The 20,434-nt window shown below is 43.1% G+C and overlaps 1 protein-coding gene and 2 long non-coding RNA genes across 3 annotated transcripts; 1 reads left to right on the forward strand and 2 right to left on the reverse strand.

Annotated features, from left to right (window-relative positions):
• Positions 1-368: 368 nt before the first annotated feature.
• On the reverse strand, positions 369-6,151 carry LOC147006931 (uncharacterized; the record flags this gene model as incomplete). The annotated part of the gene is made up of 6 exons (XM_085867729.1): positions 6,036-6,151; positions 3,747-3,821; positions 3,244-3,327; positions 2,894-2,974; positions 1,943-1,976; positions 369-478 (listed from the first exon to the last, which is right to left on the reverse strand). Coding segments are annotated over exons 1-6 (471 nt in total), but the record flags the coding sequence as incomplete, so codon positions are not given.
• A 413-nt stretch (positions 6,152-6,564) lies between these two features.
• Positions 6,565-19,394, forward strand: LOC147006932 (uncharacterized). Its single transcript, XR_015054518.1, has 2 exons — positions 6,565-7,463; positions 12,468-19,394. It is a non-coding gene; the product is annotated as an uncharacterized LOC147006932 (long non-coding RNA).
• LOC147006933 (uncharacterized) lies at positions 10,002-13,695 on the reverse strand. Its single transcript, XR_015054519.1, has 2 exons — positions 13,566-13,695; positions 10,002-10,814 (listed from the first exon to the last, which is right to left on the reverse strand). It is a non-coding gene; the product is annotated as an uncharacterized LOC147006933 (long non-coding RNA).
• Positions 19,395-20,434: the final 1,040 nt, after the last annotated feature.

Here is a 20,434-nt window from a genome sequence, read left to right on the forward strand (position 1 = left end):
AACGTGAACTGAATTTTGTATTTGGTTTTATTCATTTTATTTCGAGACATTTCTGGACAGTCTTGTAAAGTGAGAATTTATTCCAATGAGTCAGTTAGTGGTGATAAAGGGCTTTCCAAAACAGGCACACACACACACACACACGCACACACACACACACACACAGTCACACAGACACACACACGCACACAAACAAACACACACACACACACACACATACACACACACACACACACACACACACACACACACACACACACACACACACACACACACGCACACAAACAAACACACACACACACACACACATACACACACACACACACACACACATACACACACACACACAAACACACACACACCCTTACCTCAATCAGATTTTTTAAGATCCAGGTCAAAAGAGCTGAGATGATGGAGCTCACGAGGAAGATGTTTAGAACGTCGGTTTCACTCCATAAAATCTGTAATGAGGTTAGCCCTGTGCAGAGAAACAAACAAAAACAAGAGGAGGTTAACAAGCGAAATTTGGGGATCTTTTGATAACACTAGAAAAGTGTGATATTAACACAGTCGATGATTGTGATGTTAACAGAGTCGAGAAGAGTGACATCAAAAAAGAGTCGATGAGTGTGATGTTAACAGAATAGATAAGAATGATGTTAACATAGTAGATGAGTGTGAAGTTAACAGAGTTGATGATTGTGACGTGAACATAGTAGATTAGTGTGACGTGAACATAGTAGATGAGTGTGACGTGAATATAGTAGATGAGTGTGACGTTAACATAGTAGATGAGTGTGACGTGAATATAGTAGATGAGTGTGACGTTAAGATAGTAGTTCAGTGTAACGTTAACATAGTGGATGAGTATGACGTGAACATAGTAGATGAGTGTGACGTGAATATAGTAGATGAGTGTGATGTGAATATAGGAGATGAGTGTGATGTGAACATAGTAGATTAGTGTGACGTTAACAGAGTAGATGAGTGTGACGTTAACATAGTAGATGAGTGTGACGTGAATATAGTAGATGAGTGTGATGTGAATATAGTAGATGAGTGTGACGTGAACATAGTAGATTAGTGTGACGTGAACATAGTAGATGAGTGTGACGTGAATATAGTAGATGAGTGTGACGTTAACATAGTCGATGAGTGTGACGTGAATATAGTAGATGAGTGTGACGTTAAGATAGTAGTTCAGTGTAACGTTAACATAGTGGATGAGTATGACGTGAACATAGTAGATGAGTGTGACGTGAATATAGTAGATGAGTGTGATGTGAATATAGGAGATGAGCGTGATGTGAACATAGTAGATTAGTGTGACGTTAACAGAGTAGATGAGTGTGACGTTAACATAGTAGATGAGTGTGACGTGAATATAGGAGATGAGTGTGACATGAATATCGTTGATGAGTGTGACGTTAACAGAGTAGATGAGTGTGACGTGAACATAGTAGATAAGTGTGACATTAACATAGTAGACGAGTGTGACATTAACAGAGTTGATGAGTGTGATGTGAACATAGTGGATGAGTGTGACGTGAACATAGGAGATGAGTGTGATGTTAACATAGTGGATGTGTGTGTCGTGAACATAGTAGATGAGTGTGACGTTAACATAGTGGATGTGTGTGTCGTTAATAAAGTTGATGAGTGTGACGTTATCAGAGTAGATAATCCCCTCTGTTAACTTCCCTCCATTTTTCCTCACTCAATCTTCACTCTCTCCACACCCACTCGGATCTCATCATTAGTGATGGATCCTTTTCAATGATTAAATCCTGGGAGCCACATTTGATCTGTTTTACACGGAACTTGTACAACAGAGGATGATCCGTGTTGCTTGGACATTATCACGGCTGTGACATATCGAGAAATCATCAAGTTATTGATAACTAAACAAGACAAATCGATTGGATGACGAAGAGTCACTTACGTTCTTTTGAAAATGAAGTTTCACCTTTCAGGAACTGCAAGAACACAAAAATGAAAAATGTTAAACTGTGCAAGGTTTTCACTCACAGATCTTCAAGTTCAACCCAAGTCCAACAAAACAAGAATAAAAAATTCAAGTAACTCTCGTTAATTTACACACGAGCACTCGAGTCCTTGTGCATCATTCCACGAGGTGTAATAAATTAAATCGGGGAGTGAATCGAGGAAATAACAGAACATGTAATTGATGAACATACAATGGCATGGGGGGAGGGAGGGACGAGGGGAAATACAAGATAGACTATCCCAACGGTGTTAATCCGGGTAATAATAGGGTTGGGCACACATCGACTTTTTCTCTGTTGTCCCGTTAAAAGGAGTGTTTTTTTATGGCCCAATTTCACGCTGATCATGAATCCGTTGAAACTTTTGACCTCGTATGATGTCTTAGGAGGATTTGTAATGATTTCTCTGAGTAAGACATCATCCTTGGTCAAGTTTCAACGGATTCGTGATCAGCGTGAAAAACGGCCATAAAAAACACTCATTTCAACGGGACAACAGAGAAAAAGTCGATGTGTGCCCAACCCTAATATTACATGCCCTAGTAAGCACCAATTATCAAATTTTACCTGAAAAGTGGGTAAATTTGGTGGCCATTTTGAATTTTTGCATTTTACCAACCTAACACATCATCCGATGTCAAAAAGTGCAATGGATTCGTGATCAGCGTGAAATTTGGCCATAAAAAACACTCCTTTAAAAAAAAGTATGGTGTATGCCCAACCCTAGTAATAATGAACTAACTGTTCCACCACCAATTAGGAAATAACTATTTAATAAATTACTCCTTTTAATAAAAACACAAAACTCTGTAAAACAAAGCCTTGCGTGGTTTAACGTCCCGTGGGATGAAGGTGTGTGTATTTGTCGAGTGGGTGTGCGATCATACCTTCAGAAAGGTCGGAAGACCATTTGAAATTTTTGTGCAGAAAGAGTGAAAAATCCCTCGAGGTTTCTGAGGGTCAGGTTTCTGTGTGAGGGACACAAGAACAAGAAGAATTGGGAATTAGTTAAAGTTGTTTCACCGAAATGGGGACAAATGATCAGTTGTCCCTCAACGATTGTGACGTGTGATGAAGGTGGGGGGGGGGTGGTTGTGTTTGTGGTTTTGTGAGTGGTATGTGGTTGTGTATGTCGTTGTTCTGGCCTGCTTGGGTGGCTGTGAGTGTCTGTCCTGGTGTACATTTATATCTTCTGGGATGAAAGTGTACAATTCTGGAGTGGTTTGTGTGATCTTACCTTCAGCAAGAAGGATGGAAGAATTTTAGAAAGATTATTCCACAAAGACTGGAAAGTCCCTTGAGGTTCCCGAGGAACGGGTTGCTGTGTGATGGAAACAAGAAAACAAGAAGAGAGAATGAATCAAAGATATTCCACTGAAACTGTGATGAGTGTGTTCAGGGTGAGCTGCACTCAGGGAAGTATTTTGTCGATGTTCGTTCAGCATGAGATTCGTGCTGTTCTGGGTTCAACTGGGTGAGTGGTAATTTATTGGAATCAACCACACGTGTGGACTGGCAGGATGTATGAACCACACCAGCAAAGGTAAACTGATCATCCCCTCGCTGATTGTATCGACCGGTTTGCACCGACAGGGAAGGGATGGGAAATGTTTGGTGACAATCCCACATCAGGGATTTGAACCTGGGATCCCAACAAACTGACCGCAGGTGGGAACATTTAACTACCTGACCCACAGCCCTCAGGAAGGTGAGTTTGTGGAGGAATGATCGCTGCCATACCTGAATATAATGAAGGGGGATCGGAAGGTTCTTCAAGATTGTTTGGAAAAGCTTCACAGAAACTTCCCAGAGATCCTGCAGGACACACAAGGAGAAGGGAATTACCAACACTGGTCAACGTGATGTAAACCCAACCGAAACCAACATTAGTCAACGTGATGTAAACTCAAACTAACTAACATCAGTCAACGTGATTTAAACCCAAACTAACTTATACCAGTCAACATGATTTAAATCCACACACCACTCAACATGATTTAAACCCAAACTAACTTACACCAGTCAACATGACTTAAATCCAAACGAACTTACACCAGTCAACATGATTTAAATCCAAACTAACTTCCACCAGTCAACATTATTTAAACCAAAACTAACATGCACCAGTCAACATGGTTTAAACCCAAACTTACTTTCACCAGTCAACACGATTGAAACCCAAGCTAATCTACACCAGTCAACATGATTTAAACGCAAACGAGCTTACACCAGTCAACATGATTTAAACCCAAACTAACCTTCACCAGTCAACGTTATTTAAACCCAAACTATCATAAAACAGTCAACATGATTTAAACTTCAACTAACATAGAACAGTCCACATGATTTAAACCCAAACGAAGTTTCACCAGTCAACATTATTTAAACCAAAACTAGCTCACACCAGTCAACATGATTTAAACCCACACTGACCTTCACCAGTTAACATTATTTAAACCCAAACTAACTTACACCAGTCAACATGATTTAAACCCACACTAACCTTCACCAGTTAACATTATTTAAAACCAAACTAACACCAGTCAACATGATTTAAACCCAAACTAACTTACACCACTGAACATGATTTAAACCCAAACAAACTGACACCAGTCAACATGACTTAAATCCAAACTAACTTCACCAGTCAACATGATTTAAATCCAAAGTAACTGACACCAGTCAACATTATTTAAACCCAAACTAACCTGCACCAGTCAATATGGTTTCAACCCAAACTAAATTACACCAGTCAACATTATTTAAATCCAAACTAACTTACACCAGTCAACATAATTTAAACCCAAACTAACCTGCACCAGTCAACATTTTTTAAACCCAAACTAACTTACACCAGTCAACATGATTGAAACCCAAACTTACTTTCACCAGTCAACATGATTGAAACCCAAACTAATCTACACCAGTCAACATGATTTAAACCCAAACTAACCCACACCAGTCAAAATGATTTAAACGCAAACGAGCTGACACCAGTCAACATGATTTAAACGCAAACTAACCTACACCAGTCAACATGATTTAAACCCAAACTAACCCACACCAGTCAACATGATTTAAACGCAAACTAACCTACACCAGTCAACATTATTTAAATCCAAACTAACTTACACCAGTGAACATTATTTAAATCCAAACTAACTGACACCAGTCAACGTTATTTAAACCCAAACTAACTTACACCAGTCAACATGATTTAAACCCAAACTAACCTTCACCAGTCAACGTTATTTAAACCTAAACTAACTTACACCAGTCAACATGATTTAAACCCAAACTAACCTTCACCACTCAACATGATTTAAACCCAAACTAACTTACACCACTCAACATGATTTAAACCCAAACTAACCAGCACGAGTAAATGGCTCCAAATAAAGAGGTCGACGAGGACCACACGGTGTCCGTGGGGATTACACGGTGTCCGTGGGGATTACACGGTGTCCGTGGGCATCACACGGTGTCCATTTTGTTTCCCATTCTCCATGTTCTTCACCACATCACGAACATCCTTCCCATTCCTCTCTCCCTCCCAATCTCTGCCCATTTCCCTTTGTTTGGTTGTGACAGGTTCATAATCCCGATCTGACCCCATCGGGTTAATTGACCCCGTGACGTGAACAGGCCCCAAATACCATCACCATGAACTGTTCTCCCTGCAAACACTCAACGAGCACCATGTCGGTGATGTGTGGTCCACAGGACCAAAGGACCATCGGTGATGCGGTGTATAAACGACGGCCCAAACGCCCCCTCCGGGTCCTTCCCCCAGGGAGTGTTGGAAGAGTTCAGTTTTTGTGTAAAAGTGAAACGAACGTTGATCCTCGTCCTCCTCCACTTCATTACAAGGATCCACACGGAACGTGGACGGGGAAGAGGACACTTGGCCCATCAAGGCTCCGTTACATCAACAACACATAAATTAACCCACAACACCGAACCGAACAACAAACATGGACAAAGGTCCCGGTAATTACATCAACAAACTCACCGTTTACTATTACTCACCCTTGTGGAGATCGTGTGTCGGTGATAAATGGAGTAAATGAGGTGAATGACGGTGAGGAGCACGAGAAAAACTCGTCCACACTTCATGATTGTCACGAACAAATGAGGGATCAGCGTCGTGGGTTCAAATTGGGGGACGTTGGGAACTATGGGAACAATGGGGAACCATGGGAACAATAGGAAACCATGGGAACAATGGGGAACCATGGGAACAATGGGGAACCATGGGAACAATGGGGAACCATGGGAACAATAGGAAACCATGGGAACAATGGGGAACCATGGGAACAATGGCGAATTAATTCAGAACGATAAATGATAAAAATAAACATCATAAATATATTTTACAATAAAAATACTGAACATTAACATGAGATTAATACTTTCAATTATAATTATTCACTAAAACGTTCTCTAATCCTTCAAATGAACGAATAAGGAGTTGATTTCATTCCCATATCGCATTCATTCCCCCGGTAACGGATTTCATTTGATTCATTCGCTCGTGGTGTGTTGGGTGAGTCATAAGTCCCAGGACACGGTTTTCGCTGCTTGTTCAAGATTTGTTTATACACCGCCCCGTCCCTATTCCATCGAGAGCCGCTGTATGACGTCATCTCCAGGCCGGCGAACCTTTGGGTGATCTTAGTTTTTATTCTGTTTTCTTGTTTTGACCAAAATTGAGAATGTTCTTCACACGTCGGTCCGTCTCGTTTGTTAGTTTTTCTGAGTTCGATAACCCGCGAACACTTTCAGGGATCTTCGTAAAACTTCACCAGAGAATTCTGAGGAACAAAAGTGAGGATGTGGATGTTTTTGTGACTCTATCTGTAAAAGGTCAAGGTGACAGTGACGTCATTTGTATGATTTTTGTCATTCCTGTCAGGATCCCACCTGAGGCCTTCGTGCGAGACACCGAGCGGTGTATAAACACTCTTTCCCAATTGTTTATCCAGTCGATGTATGACGTCATCGCCGGGCACGAAGGAGTGTTGGACTCGGTTTTTATTCCGTTTTCTTTCTTTTTTGTTTGTCCGTGATCCGTGATCTTTCTGCACCAGTTGCGTGCCAATAGAGCCGGGAGAAGAAAACATGAACGGAGGAGAAGGAACTGGGTCAGACCATGGATCGGGAGGCGACGCCATTCCGGCAGAAATGACCAGCTCATGGTGGAACTCCGGAACGAGGACCATGCACCCTTCATCAACTTCCTGCGAATGCCCCCAGCGATGTTCGACGAGCTGCGAGCCAGAGTGGGTCCAGGGATAACCAAGCAGTCCACCTTCTACAGGGATCCGCTTGAGCCTGGCATGAGGCTGGCACTGAGCCTGCTGCTGTTGGTGCCGTGACTGTTGTGAGGGGGAAACGATTTCACTCGATCAATGAAAACGATTTCAATTGCCGAGCACCATCGTCCAAGAACAATAGGTGAGTGACCTATTGGGAACAATAGGTAACAATAGAAAACCGCACGTAATCGTCGACGATACGCTGCCACGCTTTGCATACGTTAGACTATCGTTGGGCAGAGGTTGTGAACGCCGACAACAGGCTAAGCATTCGTTGGTATAAGTTATCTATAAGACAATGAAACGTTCTGTGCCCGTTACTAATATGTTATGCATACGACCAACACGTTATGAATACGACGAAAACTTTTAAAAAAAACCTCAAAACTTCAGCGTACGCCAACGTTTTACATACATTTTTATACGTTGCCATTGCTGGCGTAAACGTCAAGGTGTGACAGCGCCTTCAGAAGAGCCATATGTTGACACTTTCTCTCCATTTATCCCCTCTTACAGAAGGTAAACGTTTGACTTCTTCGTTCGCTCCATTGTCCTGGTGAATAATACACGGGGGAGCGAGCCGAGCGTCCTCACTGGCCATATTCATCAAAAATCGTGGATCAGCTGCCGGTGATTTCCTCCCTGCAGGAAGCTGCCATCTTGGACAACTTCGCTGGTCACATGACAGTCTGACGTAATTTGCATACGATGTCAGCCGATCTATTGGCTGTCGAGGCGTCACGTGGCCCACACGTGATCCGAGTGGAGAAAATTCAAATGAGAGAACGTGGAGAATGCATTGATTTTCAAGATGAAAATACAGAATAACTGCACCTATTTGAGTGGAGAACTTTTGGATACGTATGTATTTGGATATATACTATCATATCATCAAGGTTTTGTGTACCCCCCCCCCCATGAGTGGAACAAAACTGCACGATACAGCTAACGGCTGATGGCCTCTTTATTATGTCATCACACTCAAAAACATGTTCAGAGTTTTTATTTAAGTCCAGAAAACTTAGAAACAGGGAGGGGGTGTCTTGTATCGTGACAGGGTGGTTGGGGAGGAAAACTTTTAAATGATCCCTCTGTTGTTTTTACAAATGAGAGTTTTCAAACATATCCTTTGTTTCGGCTTTGCAAACCATTTATAAACACGACAAACATCCACTTACCAAGGGAGTAGCCTGGGCCCTGGGGTGGGAGCGTGGCTAATGTCAAGGTGAATAATCCCTCGTGTCTGCAGCAGGGGTCAATAAAACACTTGCACTGTGGCACGTGTGCAGTGGAAAATCATCATTCATCTTCCCTCCACTTGGACGAAGTTCCACATGGCCATCTCTGAGAAAAATGTCGACACAGACAGACAAATATCTCTCTTACAGGATAGATAGAAGGACATCCAAAAAAATTCCTGAGTGAAGGATTTGAAAAATAAGGATTAAATGTGAAGAAGAGTGAAATGCTGTTGTGGAACAAAGGAGTTTATTTTGAGAATTTGAAATTCCTGTGAAAGGGAAAAAAAAACTTTTTTCAACCCGTATATATTGTCAGAATAAAATAAAAAATTACATGAAAAGGAACGAGCACACAAAGACCATTGCATGATTTTTCAGGGATGTTACATTGCTCTGGGCAAGACGACGTGCATCACTGTCCCTTGTGGGAGGCATGGGGGCTGCAGTCCGAACGACAGAGGAAATTTACAAAGCATCGTTTCACCAATCAGTGTCAGTCATTTCACACTTACATCTTCACTGCACCACAAAACGTGCATGTCGACACTTCAAGAGGTTGTATCTGTGGTTCATGGAGTCACTTTTTTACTGCAGGTAATTGCCATGGACTCAGATGTGTGCATTCTGCATGAACTAACACGGGGCGGCATCACCAGGCTTGATTTCAACAAAGACCACGGAGTACAATGTGGAGAGAATGAATGAAACGAAACACAACGAAGAACAGCATGCAGTTTTCATTTCCACATGATCTTACAGAGTCAAGAGAAATTGAATTACAATAATTGGACAAACTCTTCTCTCTGGATATCATTTCCAAATCCAATTTTGTTGGGTCCTGGTTTGTTGATCACTGAATTATTTTCAACAATCAAAACCCTTTGAAGAAACTGATAAACGATATTCCATTGAGAATGTTGAAAAATCAACTTTAAAAGAAAGCTCTTGTACATAATCTCCAAACCTTTCATGAAAGGTGATAATGAAGTGTCAGACTTGTAAAATGTATTATGATTATTATTATAAGGAAACAAGGCGTGACACTGATGTCTCTGTGGAACAGTCATTGGTTGGTTTGTCCCATCGATTTCCTTCTCTTTCACAAAATTATCTCAATCCACAAAAGTCAAAAATTAAATTCGATCTCAATTAGAAAATAATGAAAAACAAAGCAACACAAACAACTGGAGATTTAGTTTGGGAACGAAGGCTCAGAGTGGAAGAGTTTCATCCACAGATGATTAGTACACCGAGACTGTGCTGAAGAGTCCCAAAAACACCGTTTTTAACATCTCTGAAGTCTCACTTGGAATCACGAACAAACTTTCACGAGTGATGAAAATTCTTCACAAAAATACCCAGAAAATGGTTGATTATTGTCAGGATTTACAAGGAATGGGCAAGATAGAAACAAACAAGGTCATACGATACGTCGATGAAGTGATGGAATACTTTAATAATTGTTTCTGGAATTACACACATACAATCAGTAAGACAGAAACAAACAAGGTAATACAATATGTAGATGAAGTTATGGACAAAGTCAATGAAACAAAAGGATTCCCTCGAGTAATCTGGGAATTTACTACATGGAAATGGTCCAAGTATGATTAAAGATGTTTCTTTGACCGGTTATAAAAACTGCAAATGTGATAAGAAACTGAGAATCATTCATTATCAGAGGATAAATTTGGCCGTTGATAAAGAGAACATGAAAGAAAGTAAAATTGTTAAGAGAGGGAGTGGAATGTTGTTGTTAACAAGAAACTCGGCTTCACTTCACTCACCCTAATTAACTTCACTGGAGGACAAAGTTCTCCCTAAACTTTGTCCGTCCTTTCAATTTCTCTGGGGTCATTGCACTGAAGTTTTCAGGTGGGGAGTTTGCTTTGGACAAACGACATTAATTCCCGAATTCTGGACAGATTTTCAGGTTAAAAATGTCCATTGGAATGACAACAGAGACGTTCAGAGAAACATTTCCTGCAGCAAGGGTATCTTTGAGCTGATTTAGCCCCAGGTTTGTGAAACGAGTGAGAAGGAAGATCTGCCTCATTCTGGGAATCGTTGACTGGTGCACGAGATGTTTGTGCATGAGAATCTCCCAATTTAGTTCTCCAAAGGGCTTTGCTGGAATATACTTTAGCTTCTTCTTTAAACATGTCGTCTCGTTCATCCTGTTCATGAATTGTCGACATTTTCACCTTTGAATCAAGATCTTTCTTCAACCCGTAACCATGGTCGTTTACCTGAAGTGAAAGGAAAAAAATCATTTGATGGTTGAAGCCTCATCCAAACAGTCTCAGTAAATGAGCATTTGTTTAACTTAAGTAAAGGAATCAAGAACAAAAAAAAGAAAAACTTTCACAAAAACACCAGAAAAAGGAGCAAACGAAGAAAAATGAGAAATAAGAGTATTCTTGAAATGAAGGACAAAATGTATTTGTTCAAACCGTTGGTGACTTGTTGGACAATCCCATCTACCCCGAGGGTTCACGCCGCTGCAAACCCTGATCCAAATCACTTATATATACGTTAAGGAGTCGACGTTTTGCCCCTTCCCACTCCTTCAGCACACTGCTGTCTCCACTCCCTTCTGTCGTCTCAGAGGCTTCATCAAGACTTTTTCCAACAATGGTTTTGAACTGAGAGTTGGTTTCGGGCGGTTTTTCGGTAATCTTCTTCTTCTTCTTTCGGCTGCTCCCGTTAGGGGTCGCCACAGCGGATCATCCGTATGATCCGCATTGTGATTTAGCACGTTTTACGCCGGATGCCGTTCCTGACGCAACCCTGGTCGCCTCTTACGACAGAGGGATATGGTACATCTATTTTAACCGGGGTATACACCAGCCCAGTATACTGGTACTCATTTCGCCGACCTCGGAAGGATGACAGGCTGAATCAACCCCCTGGTGTATGAATTCAGTGGCCCAACGGGGCTTGAACTTAGGACCTTTTGGATCCCAAGCCGCTGCCCTAACCACTGCGCCAACACCAGGCTCCTGGGCGGTCTTTCGGTAATATCAGTGCATTTTGCATTTGGAAAAATCTGAGATATATTTAGCTGCTTGTAGAATGCACTCACGATTAAATCACGAGCTTATTCTGATCACTCACGTCTGCATGTGAGATGTCAACAAGCTTCTGTTTGCATTTTTCAAAAACACTATAAAGCTCTATTTGATCATTAAATATTTCATTAACAGTTTGGCATGGTCCTGGTGCTCCAGTCGGTTACATTTGCACCTGTACAAGGGATCTGTCAGAGTTAAGCCATAAATAGTATCTCCACCGAAAAGTCAGTAATCGTAATTTAGGGCGGAATATGGTGAGGAGGCCTACTGGAGGAGTTGTGGACAAAAAGGCACGTGGAAAGCGTTTCCTTGTTTGAAATGGAGTCATCACAGGCCGTTTTGACAGACAGCAGGCCATGGTGGTGTCGTAAACTGTGCAGCGCCGGACAGCAGTGTGATTGTCTGGAAGGTGAAGATGCCCAATGATAGTGGGCGGCCAATTTTAGGCTGTGTGCCGGAAGTCGGGTCCGAACAGAGTAAAAGCCGGCACCACACATGTGCATTGATAGATCGAGAGTGGTTGGACTGAAGTTGGGCTTCAAGAAGACTTTTTCATCGTCTGTCTGTCGCTGTGTGTCCTTATTTTTGGTCTACATTGTCGAGGCTCTCATGAGAGTGAACGCACATGCAAAACAAGGGGCATGAGACAAGAGGGGTGGGAGAGGGATGGGATGGGGGACACAAGATAGACAAGATGGATATTACAGGGACTTTCAGGGAAGCAGGGAGTTTGAAGAAGGGGGAGTTTGGGGTGGATAAAATTTTACGGGTGGAGTAGTTAACTTTCTCAATCTGTTTCTGTCTCCCTTTCCGTCTCCTCTTTGACAGACGGTTTGAAAGAGTACAAAGGTATCTCCTCATCGCCATCTCCTTGTTGCCGTCATCCTGCCCCGTGGTGCACGAGTCCTGTGCCATACCCACCTGCACAACTATACCATCGTGGTACTCCGAGATGTGATTGTGCCTCCTCAATTCCCTGAATGCCATTTTTGCTTCTGGTTTGATTCTGATATTTTGCTTCCAATGGCATGGTTTAGTTTTCTTGTTTCCAAGTTTGATTGTGCTCTCTTTACTTCCACATTTGTGGTTGTCAATCACCAGATATGATCCATATATTTATCATGTCCTGTCCTCCCTTGTTCCCCGTATTAATTTCAAAGAAACCATGATTTGTAAGAAACGTTTTCCCACCTTGTGCCTTCCAACAAGAGCAACCTCCAGGTAAGGTTTTATTGAACGATCCTTGGGTATTTGCGAATGGTTAATTGAACACAGTATACCTCGTTATAATCTGTTGAACACAGTGGGAATTTGGAGATCGTTTGGTCATTCGCAGAGGTCTTAGAACTGTGGCTCAGAGGGTCTATGTTAGCCTGACCTCAAGCATGATAGGACCAAAAAGGGAAGATAGGAACGTCACATGTTGCTACTTGAATTAACTCCATCGCTTACGATGCACAACGTGTGTGCAGATGCAAGAATATGACAATTATTGTGTTTTTACTTTGGCTTATAAGTTACAGATCCACCAAATGAACGTTTATATTTGACTTAGAATCATAAATTACTCGACTTAGCAGTGCCTGACAACCCCTCACCACCCAAAATAAATCTCAAGTGGAAATGTTTTTTAAAAATGTGAATAAAACGACAGAGAAGGATGGAGATTCAGGGAGGGGTCGCTGATTCCAGATTGCTCGATATTACTTCGAGAACACGAGTATGAGAAAAGACGAATGAACTTTCATCCAAATTGCAAGAAGACCTGCAAATAAGGAGAGATGAATGTGTTTGATGGGATTGATCCAGAGGAATCATGAACAATGGACTCAGGTGGGATCATCAGCGAGGTCAATCCAAAATTTAAATCTTCAGAACTGCAGATTATGTCATCATTTGGAGATTGTTTAAAATGTTGTTTCTTACCTGGATGGTTGTGGCACTTTGATGCTTTGTTTTCAAATCCTTCATGGCTCGATATCCTCTGTATCCTGATTGGATGGTGACGACTGCCCCTTCGTTTGCAGGGTCACCCAGGAAGTGACGATTCATTCCACTTTTATGAAGTCCAGACCAAGACACCACATCAACATGACGTGGAGATGTTTTCTTGGTGATGTTCAAACTCAAATCACGTGATGTGGTGCCACCATCATGTCCCACTCGAGGTTGAAAAACTTTTTCCATCTGCACTCGTCGCTGGTCCTCAAGAGCTGAGTCTCGATCACATTTGGAACTTATACATGGACTGTGAGAACTCGTCCTGCTGGAATGTCCCTGAGAGCTCAGAGAGCTTGATTGAGAAGAGTGCACCTGGTTTGTAACTTTCGGATGGTTCCTCGTTTTGTATCCACAGTCGTTTGCCTGCTGAGAAAAGGATAAATTAAAATGGTGGGAGAAGCTTCATTCAACCAATCACAGTGGAGAAGGATTTGGATTAACAACATACGTGGAGATGGTTGTCAGTGAGTAGTTAAATTTTTTTTCAGCCATTCACAGCACATGGTTTCACAATCACGTGACAAGACAGGCATTGTGGGGATATGACTCAACAATCTAAGCTTTATACACATGATCTGATTCCAGGAGCTATTTCATTTTGAAAGTTGATAAATGATAAGGAAAAGCACAAAGTAAAATTTGGGACATGAGTAATGTCAGAGAAAAATGAAAGATTTCTGTATTATAACCAACAGTGACCTGTTTGGAATTCCCATCTGAACCCAGGACTCATGAAGTGAGAAACCCATATTCAAATCCCGTACACTATTCTGGTTTGTTCCTGGTCTGATTAACATTAGTCTCATTCACAGAATGGTGATCTGGTGTGTTATTATGTCACGGAAGGCTTCTTGGTTAATGGTCAAGAAAGGCGGAAAAGGACAAAAATATATGTGCATGGAGGAAAGTCGGAGAGAGGAGTATCTTACTCTTCCTCATTCAAAATTATTTGTGGACAGGAGAGTGTATGTGGCTGGCAGGATTGCCGCAGGGTACACACACTCGGGTCGAAGCTGTCTATCTTGGGTTTGAATCTCGGCCGAGCTACAAGCTGTTGTCCTGGTGTTTCACAAGTCGGGTGAGTCATCAAAGTGTGTGCCTTCAGATGGTGGTTAAACAGGAATCCCATCTGCCAGCATTGGTTGCTGGATCTTGAAGTCCTTCCTGAAGAGAAGCTAAACTATCACAGGCAGCGTGGCCAAATCCAAATTCCTGCCCTAACTTCTGCTGGGAATGTAATAGCAAAGCACCTAGTGTATACCTTCCCTCGGAATATGCTTTCACAGCACCGAAGCTGTGCGAAGAGTATGGAACATCAGACATCAGAGAGAGACGGCCTGCAGATGCAAGCATTGAAACATCCGTAACACGATGATAGAGAGAGAGGGAAAGAGAAAGAGACAGAGACAGAGACAGAGACAGAGACAGAGACAGAGAGAGATATAGATCATAAAGCAAATGACCCCACAATGCTTGAAAAACAATGACATGGGCGTGGCCAACAAAAGGAAAACTTGATTGGTCATGATGATGTAAAATGCCATCATATTTTGTACAAGTATTGTTGAAGGGAAGGGTTTGAAATTGCTAAAAAGGTGATTTTGTGTTCTACAGCGTTTAAATATATCATGAAATTAAAATAAAGTAAAGATTTCAATGGTCGAAGAAAAAAAAATTCCAGCAATTTACCGCTGTTAACTCAGCGTCTTGAACACCACCCAGAATGAACACGTTACATCATTGTTTGTGTCCTTTATGACATCCCAAGAACAATCAAGTTTCCTGTTTGGAATGATTTTCAATTTTGTTTCACTTCCAAAGAGGAAAAAAAATTATCTCACTCCTCTCTGCACATGTGTGATCAGGATGGATTCAGAGCCAAGGTAGTGTTGGACTGCAGGTCTATTTTACACGTAATGTTCAAAATATAACATTCAATTTAAATCAAGTTGTTCCTCGATCATAAACTGACATTTGTGGACAGAAGGACAGACAGTGCTTAATCTCTGAATTGCTTCACCTCGCTGTTCGCTTTGTGTGCATGGGGTAAATATCGGAGGTCTTGAGTCTATTTTTATACAAACTGGAAAATAAGACCATTCACTTCGCTGATGGAAATACCAATCTTTGCTGTGATGGATCATCAATCGGGCAAGAACAAAAAGGAATCCTGGGAGTGCGGGGATAACCAGCATCACAAATTGGCATTTGCAGTTTCCTCACGTGTGCCCACGTACCCACACTAAAAAAACAATGTTTTCATCAGAAACCTTCCCAGGAGTTCCATGAATCCACCATATTTTGATGAATTGAAATCCGTTCTCAAGTTATAACAAGACAAACAAAGAGACAGACAGACACGGCTCCTATCACAACACAGATTACAAGGATACCTGTAAATTATCGAGAGATGAATGTGTTTCATGGGATTGAATTGGAGGAGTCATGAACAATGGACTCAGGTGGGATCAGCAGCGAGGTCAATCCAAAATTTAAATATTCAGAACAGCAGATTATTTCATAGTTTGGAGATTGTTTAAAATGTTGTTTCTTACCTGGATGGTTGTGGCACTTTGATGCTTTGTTTTCAAATCCTTCCTGGCTCGATATCCTCTGTATCCTGATTGGATGGTGATGACTGCCCCTTCCGTGGCAGGGTCACCAAGGAAGTGACTATTCATCCCACTTGTCTCAAGCCAATGGGAAAACACCACATCAACATGACGTGGAGATGTTTTCTTGGTAATGTAAAAACTCAAATCACGTGATCTGGTGCCACCATCATGACCAACTCGAGGTTGAATTACTTTTCCCATCTGCACTCGTCGCTGGTCCTCAAGAGCTGAGTCTCGATCACATTTGGAACTTATACATGGACTGTGAGAACTCGTCCTGCTGGAATGTCCCTGAGAGCTCAGAGAGCTTGATTGAGAAGAGTGCACCTGGTTTGTAACTTTCGGATGGTTCCTCGTTTTGTATCCACGGTAGTTTGCCTGCAGAGAAAAGGACAAATTAAAATGATGGGAGAAGCTTCATTCAACCAAACACAGTGGAGAAGGATTTGGATTAACATCATACGTGGAGATGGTTATCAGTGAGTAGTTAAATTTTTTTTCAGCCATTCACAGCACATGGTTTCACAATCACGTGACATGACAGGCACTGTGGGTCTATTTCTCAACAATCTAAACTTTATACACATAATCTGATTCCAAGAGCTATATTCATTTTGAAAGTTGATTAATGATAAGGAAAAGCACAAAGTAAAATATGGGACGTGAGTAATGTCAGAGAAAAATGAAAGATTTCTGTATTATAACCAACAGTGACCTGTTTGGAATTCCCATCTGAACCCAGGACTCATGAAGTGAGAAACGCATATTCAAATCCCGTACACTATTCTGGTTTGTTCCTGGTCTGATTAACATAAGTATAATTCACAGAATGGTGATCTGGTGTGTTATTATGTCACGGAAGGCTTCTTGGTTGATGGTTAAGAAAGGCAGAAAAGGACAAAAATATATGTACATGGAGGAAAGTAGGAGAGAGGAGTATCTTACTCTTCCTCATTCAAAATCATTTGTGGACAGGAGAGTGTATGTGGCTGGCAGGATAGCCGCAGGGTACACACACTCGGGTCGAAGCTGTCTATCTTGGGTTTGAATCTCGGCCGAGCTATAAGCTGTTGTCCTGGTGTTTCACAAGTCGGGTGAGTCATCAAAGTGTGTGCCTTCAGATGGAGGTTAAACAGGAATTCCATCTGACAGCATTGGTTGGTGGATCTTAAAGTCCTTCCTGAAGAGAAGCTAAGCTATCACTGGCAGCGTGGCCAAATACAAATTCCTGCCCGAACTTCTGCTGTGAATGTAATAGCAAACCACCTCGTGTATACTTTGCCTCGGAATATGCTTTGACAGCACCGAAGCTGTGCGAAGAGTATGGAACATCAGCATCAGAGAGAGACGGCCTGAAGATGCAAGCATTGAAACATCCGTAACACGATGAGAGGGAGACGGAGACTGAGACTGAGACTGAGACTGAGACTGAGACGGAGACTGAGACTGAGACTGAGACGGAGACTGAGACTGAGACGGAGACTGAGACTGAGACTGAGACTGAGACTGAGACGGAGACGGAGACGGAGACGGAGACGGAGACGGAGACGGAGACAGATCATAAAACACGTGACCCCACAATGCTTGAAAAACAATGACATGGGCGGGGCCAACAAACAGCAAAATTGATTGGTCATGATGATGCAAAATGCCATCATATTTTGAACAAGTATTGTTTAAGGGAAGGGTTTGAAATTGCTAAAAAGGTGATTTTGTGTTCCACATTGTTTAAATATATTGTTGCGGTTGAGGAAATTCACAAACCACCATTCAGGTCCCGTAGGTGAGATATCTCTGTAAGTACATGTGTCGTTCGCCCCAAACCCGTTTTTTAGAGGGAATAAATGTGATTCATTCGGGCTGCGACCCTTTGAGATAGCCGTTTTTCTGTTCTGTCTTTATTTTGAACCAACCACGTCTCAACCGCCATCACACAACAACCACCAACCACAACTCCGCTTCACAACAACAACAACGCCAACAGCCACGATCTTTACCTTCACAACTCGCTCCCGCAAACATCGCATCACCGCCATTCCAAACGGCGCCATGGCCATAAACCACCACCATAAACCCTCCACCACCTTCACCTCCTTCTGCGGCCATTCCCGCACCACCTGTGAGCACCGAGCGTTGGGCTGTCCTGGGCTCGTACAAGACGCGCGCCGAGCCGCGAGTGCAAAATGCGGCCTTTCCGAGGAGAATTCGGATCAGGAATGCTACACGCCCACTTCTGATCCGTCCAATCAGCAAGCGCGGGGCGGTTTGGCCCCGCCTCCAGGCGCGTCTGTGTGGAATCGAGATATGCAAATTCGAGGATCAGGGGAGATTCACGCCCCCTTTTCCTCCGTCCAATGGGCGAGCGTGGCTCCACCCCCGAGCTCGTACTGATCCGGAAATTTGCAGATAGGTTCTCCTGCCGGCCTATAAAGCGCCGAGCACGGGGCGAATCTGGGCAGAGTCGGTTTGAGCAGAGTCGGGTTGGAGCGCGGAGTGGAGTCGGGAGGCGAGGGCGGCCAGGTGGTTTGCGGCAGTTGGCTGAGGAGAATTGGGGGAAGAGACCGAGGAGCTCGGGTCCGAGGCAAGGAAGACGGCGGTCGGCGACGAGGTCGCAGTGGAATCGCTCGTCACGGGACCCAAGCAAGCCAGCTATACTGTTTCCCCAGCGCAGCAATAATTTCCCCCCCCCACCTTTTTCCCCTGCGCTGAGATAGTGAGAAAAGGGGGCCGCGTTCCCACCCCACTCCAAGGAGTGCCAACGAAACCCGCGAAGGAGCACGAAGTCGGGGCACCGCCGCGCTGCCACATTTGCGGCTCATCACAAAGACACGGGTAGGATCCACCCGCTCTCGCAGACCTGACCGCTCTTTCAGGTCCCGCTCAAATATTGGCCCACAGGCCCCGTCTGCCCCCTTGTCTTTGAGGGTGGCCCTTTTCTTTTGTTCCTGTGTAAACGTGTGTGTGTGGAGCCAGTCTGGTGAAGTAAAACTGTGTGAGTCTTGCCGTGTGTACGCGCAGTCGGTTGAAGATCTGCATTGTTGTGTTTCTTTTGTTGCAATTGCTTTATGTGCATTCTGTTTAATTGTACATGTGTGCTCTCCGTGTGCCGCGGAATAAATGTGCATCATGTTGAACTGTTTTCCCGTTTCGCTTCGTCTTTTCTTCAATTGAATCTCCATCTTGCTTCACGTAAAGGGTTGGTAGTGGGTTTAATACGCCCGATAATAAATCGGAACCGTCGAGGCCGAAGATAACACCGCTCGGTTATCCCGATAGTACGGAATGGATCGCTTAAGTGGCCCGTGTCCGGAGTCGACCTGCGGCGAGGTGCGATCGCCCGGTCTACCCTCCGCGTGGGTACTTAGGTAGGTCGAGTTTGGCGAACAACCCTATCCCACGCGGGGGGCCGATTGGCACGATCGAAGTGAGGCCGAAAGGCCCACCCATGACTAGCTCCCGGCGTTGGTCCGAGAGGATCATGACAGAATTGTCCATCCGGTGGGCGACGTGCCGCGATTCGAGTTACGTGGCCGTTCGCACGCCGGCGGGCGCGAATTCGCAACAATATCATGAAATTGAAATAAAGTAAAGATTAAAATGGTCGAAGAAAAAAAAATTCCAGCAATTTACCACTGTTGACTCAGCGTCTTTGACAGCACCAGAATGAACACGTTCCATCGTTGTTTGTGTCCTTTATGACATCCTTAAAACCATCAAGTTTCCTGTTTGGAATGATTTTCAATTTTGTTTCACTTCCAAAGAGATAGAAAGAGGAAAAAAATTTATCTCACTCCTCTCTGCACATGTGTGATCAGGATGGATTCAGAGCCAAGGTACTGTTGGACTGCAGGTCTATTTTACACTTAATTTTCAAAATATAACATTCAATTTAAATCAAGTTGTTCCTCAATCATAAACTGATATTTGTGGACAGAAGGACAGACAGTGCTTAATCTCTCAATTGCTTAACCTCGCTGTTCGCTTTGTGTGCGTGGGGTAAATATCGGAGGTCCTGAGTCTATTTTTATACAAACTGGAAAATAAGACCATTCACTTCGCTGATGGAAATACCAATCTTTGCTGTGATGGATCATCAATAGGGCAAGAACAAAAAGGAATCCTGGGAATGCGGGGATAACCAGCATCACAAGTTGGCATTTGCAGTTTCCTCACATGTGC

Source organism: Eptatretus burgeri, unplaced genomic scaffold (assembly GCF_056783735.1).
Source record: "Eptatretus burgeri isolate ZD-2024b unplaced genomic scaffold, Ebu_testis_v1 Ebu_testis_scaffold_1089, whole genome shotgun sequence".
Taxonomy (NCBI): domain Eukaryota; kingdom Metazoa; phylum Chordata; class Myxini; order Myxiniformes; family Myxinidae; genus Eptatretus; species Eptatretus burgeri.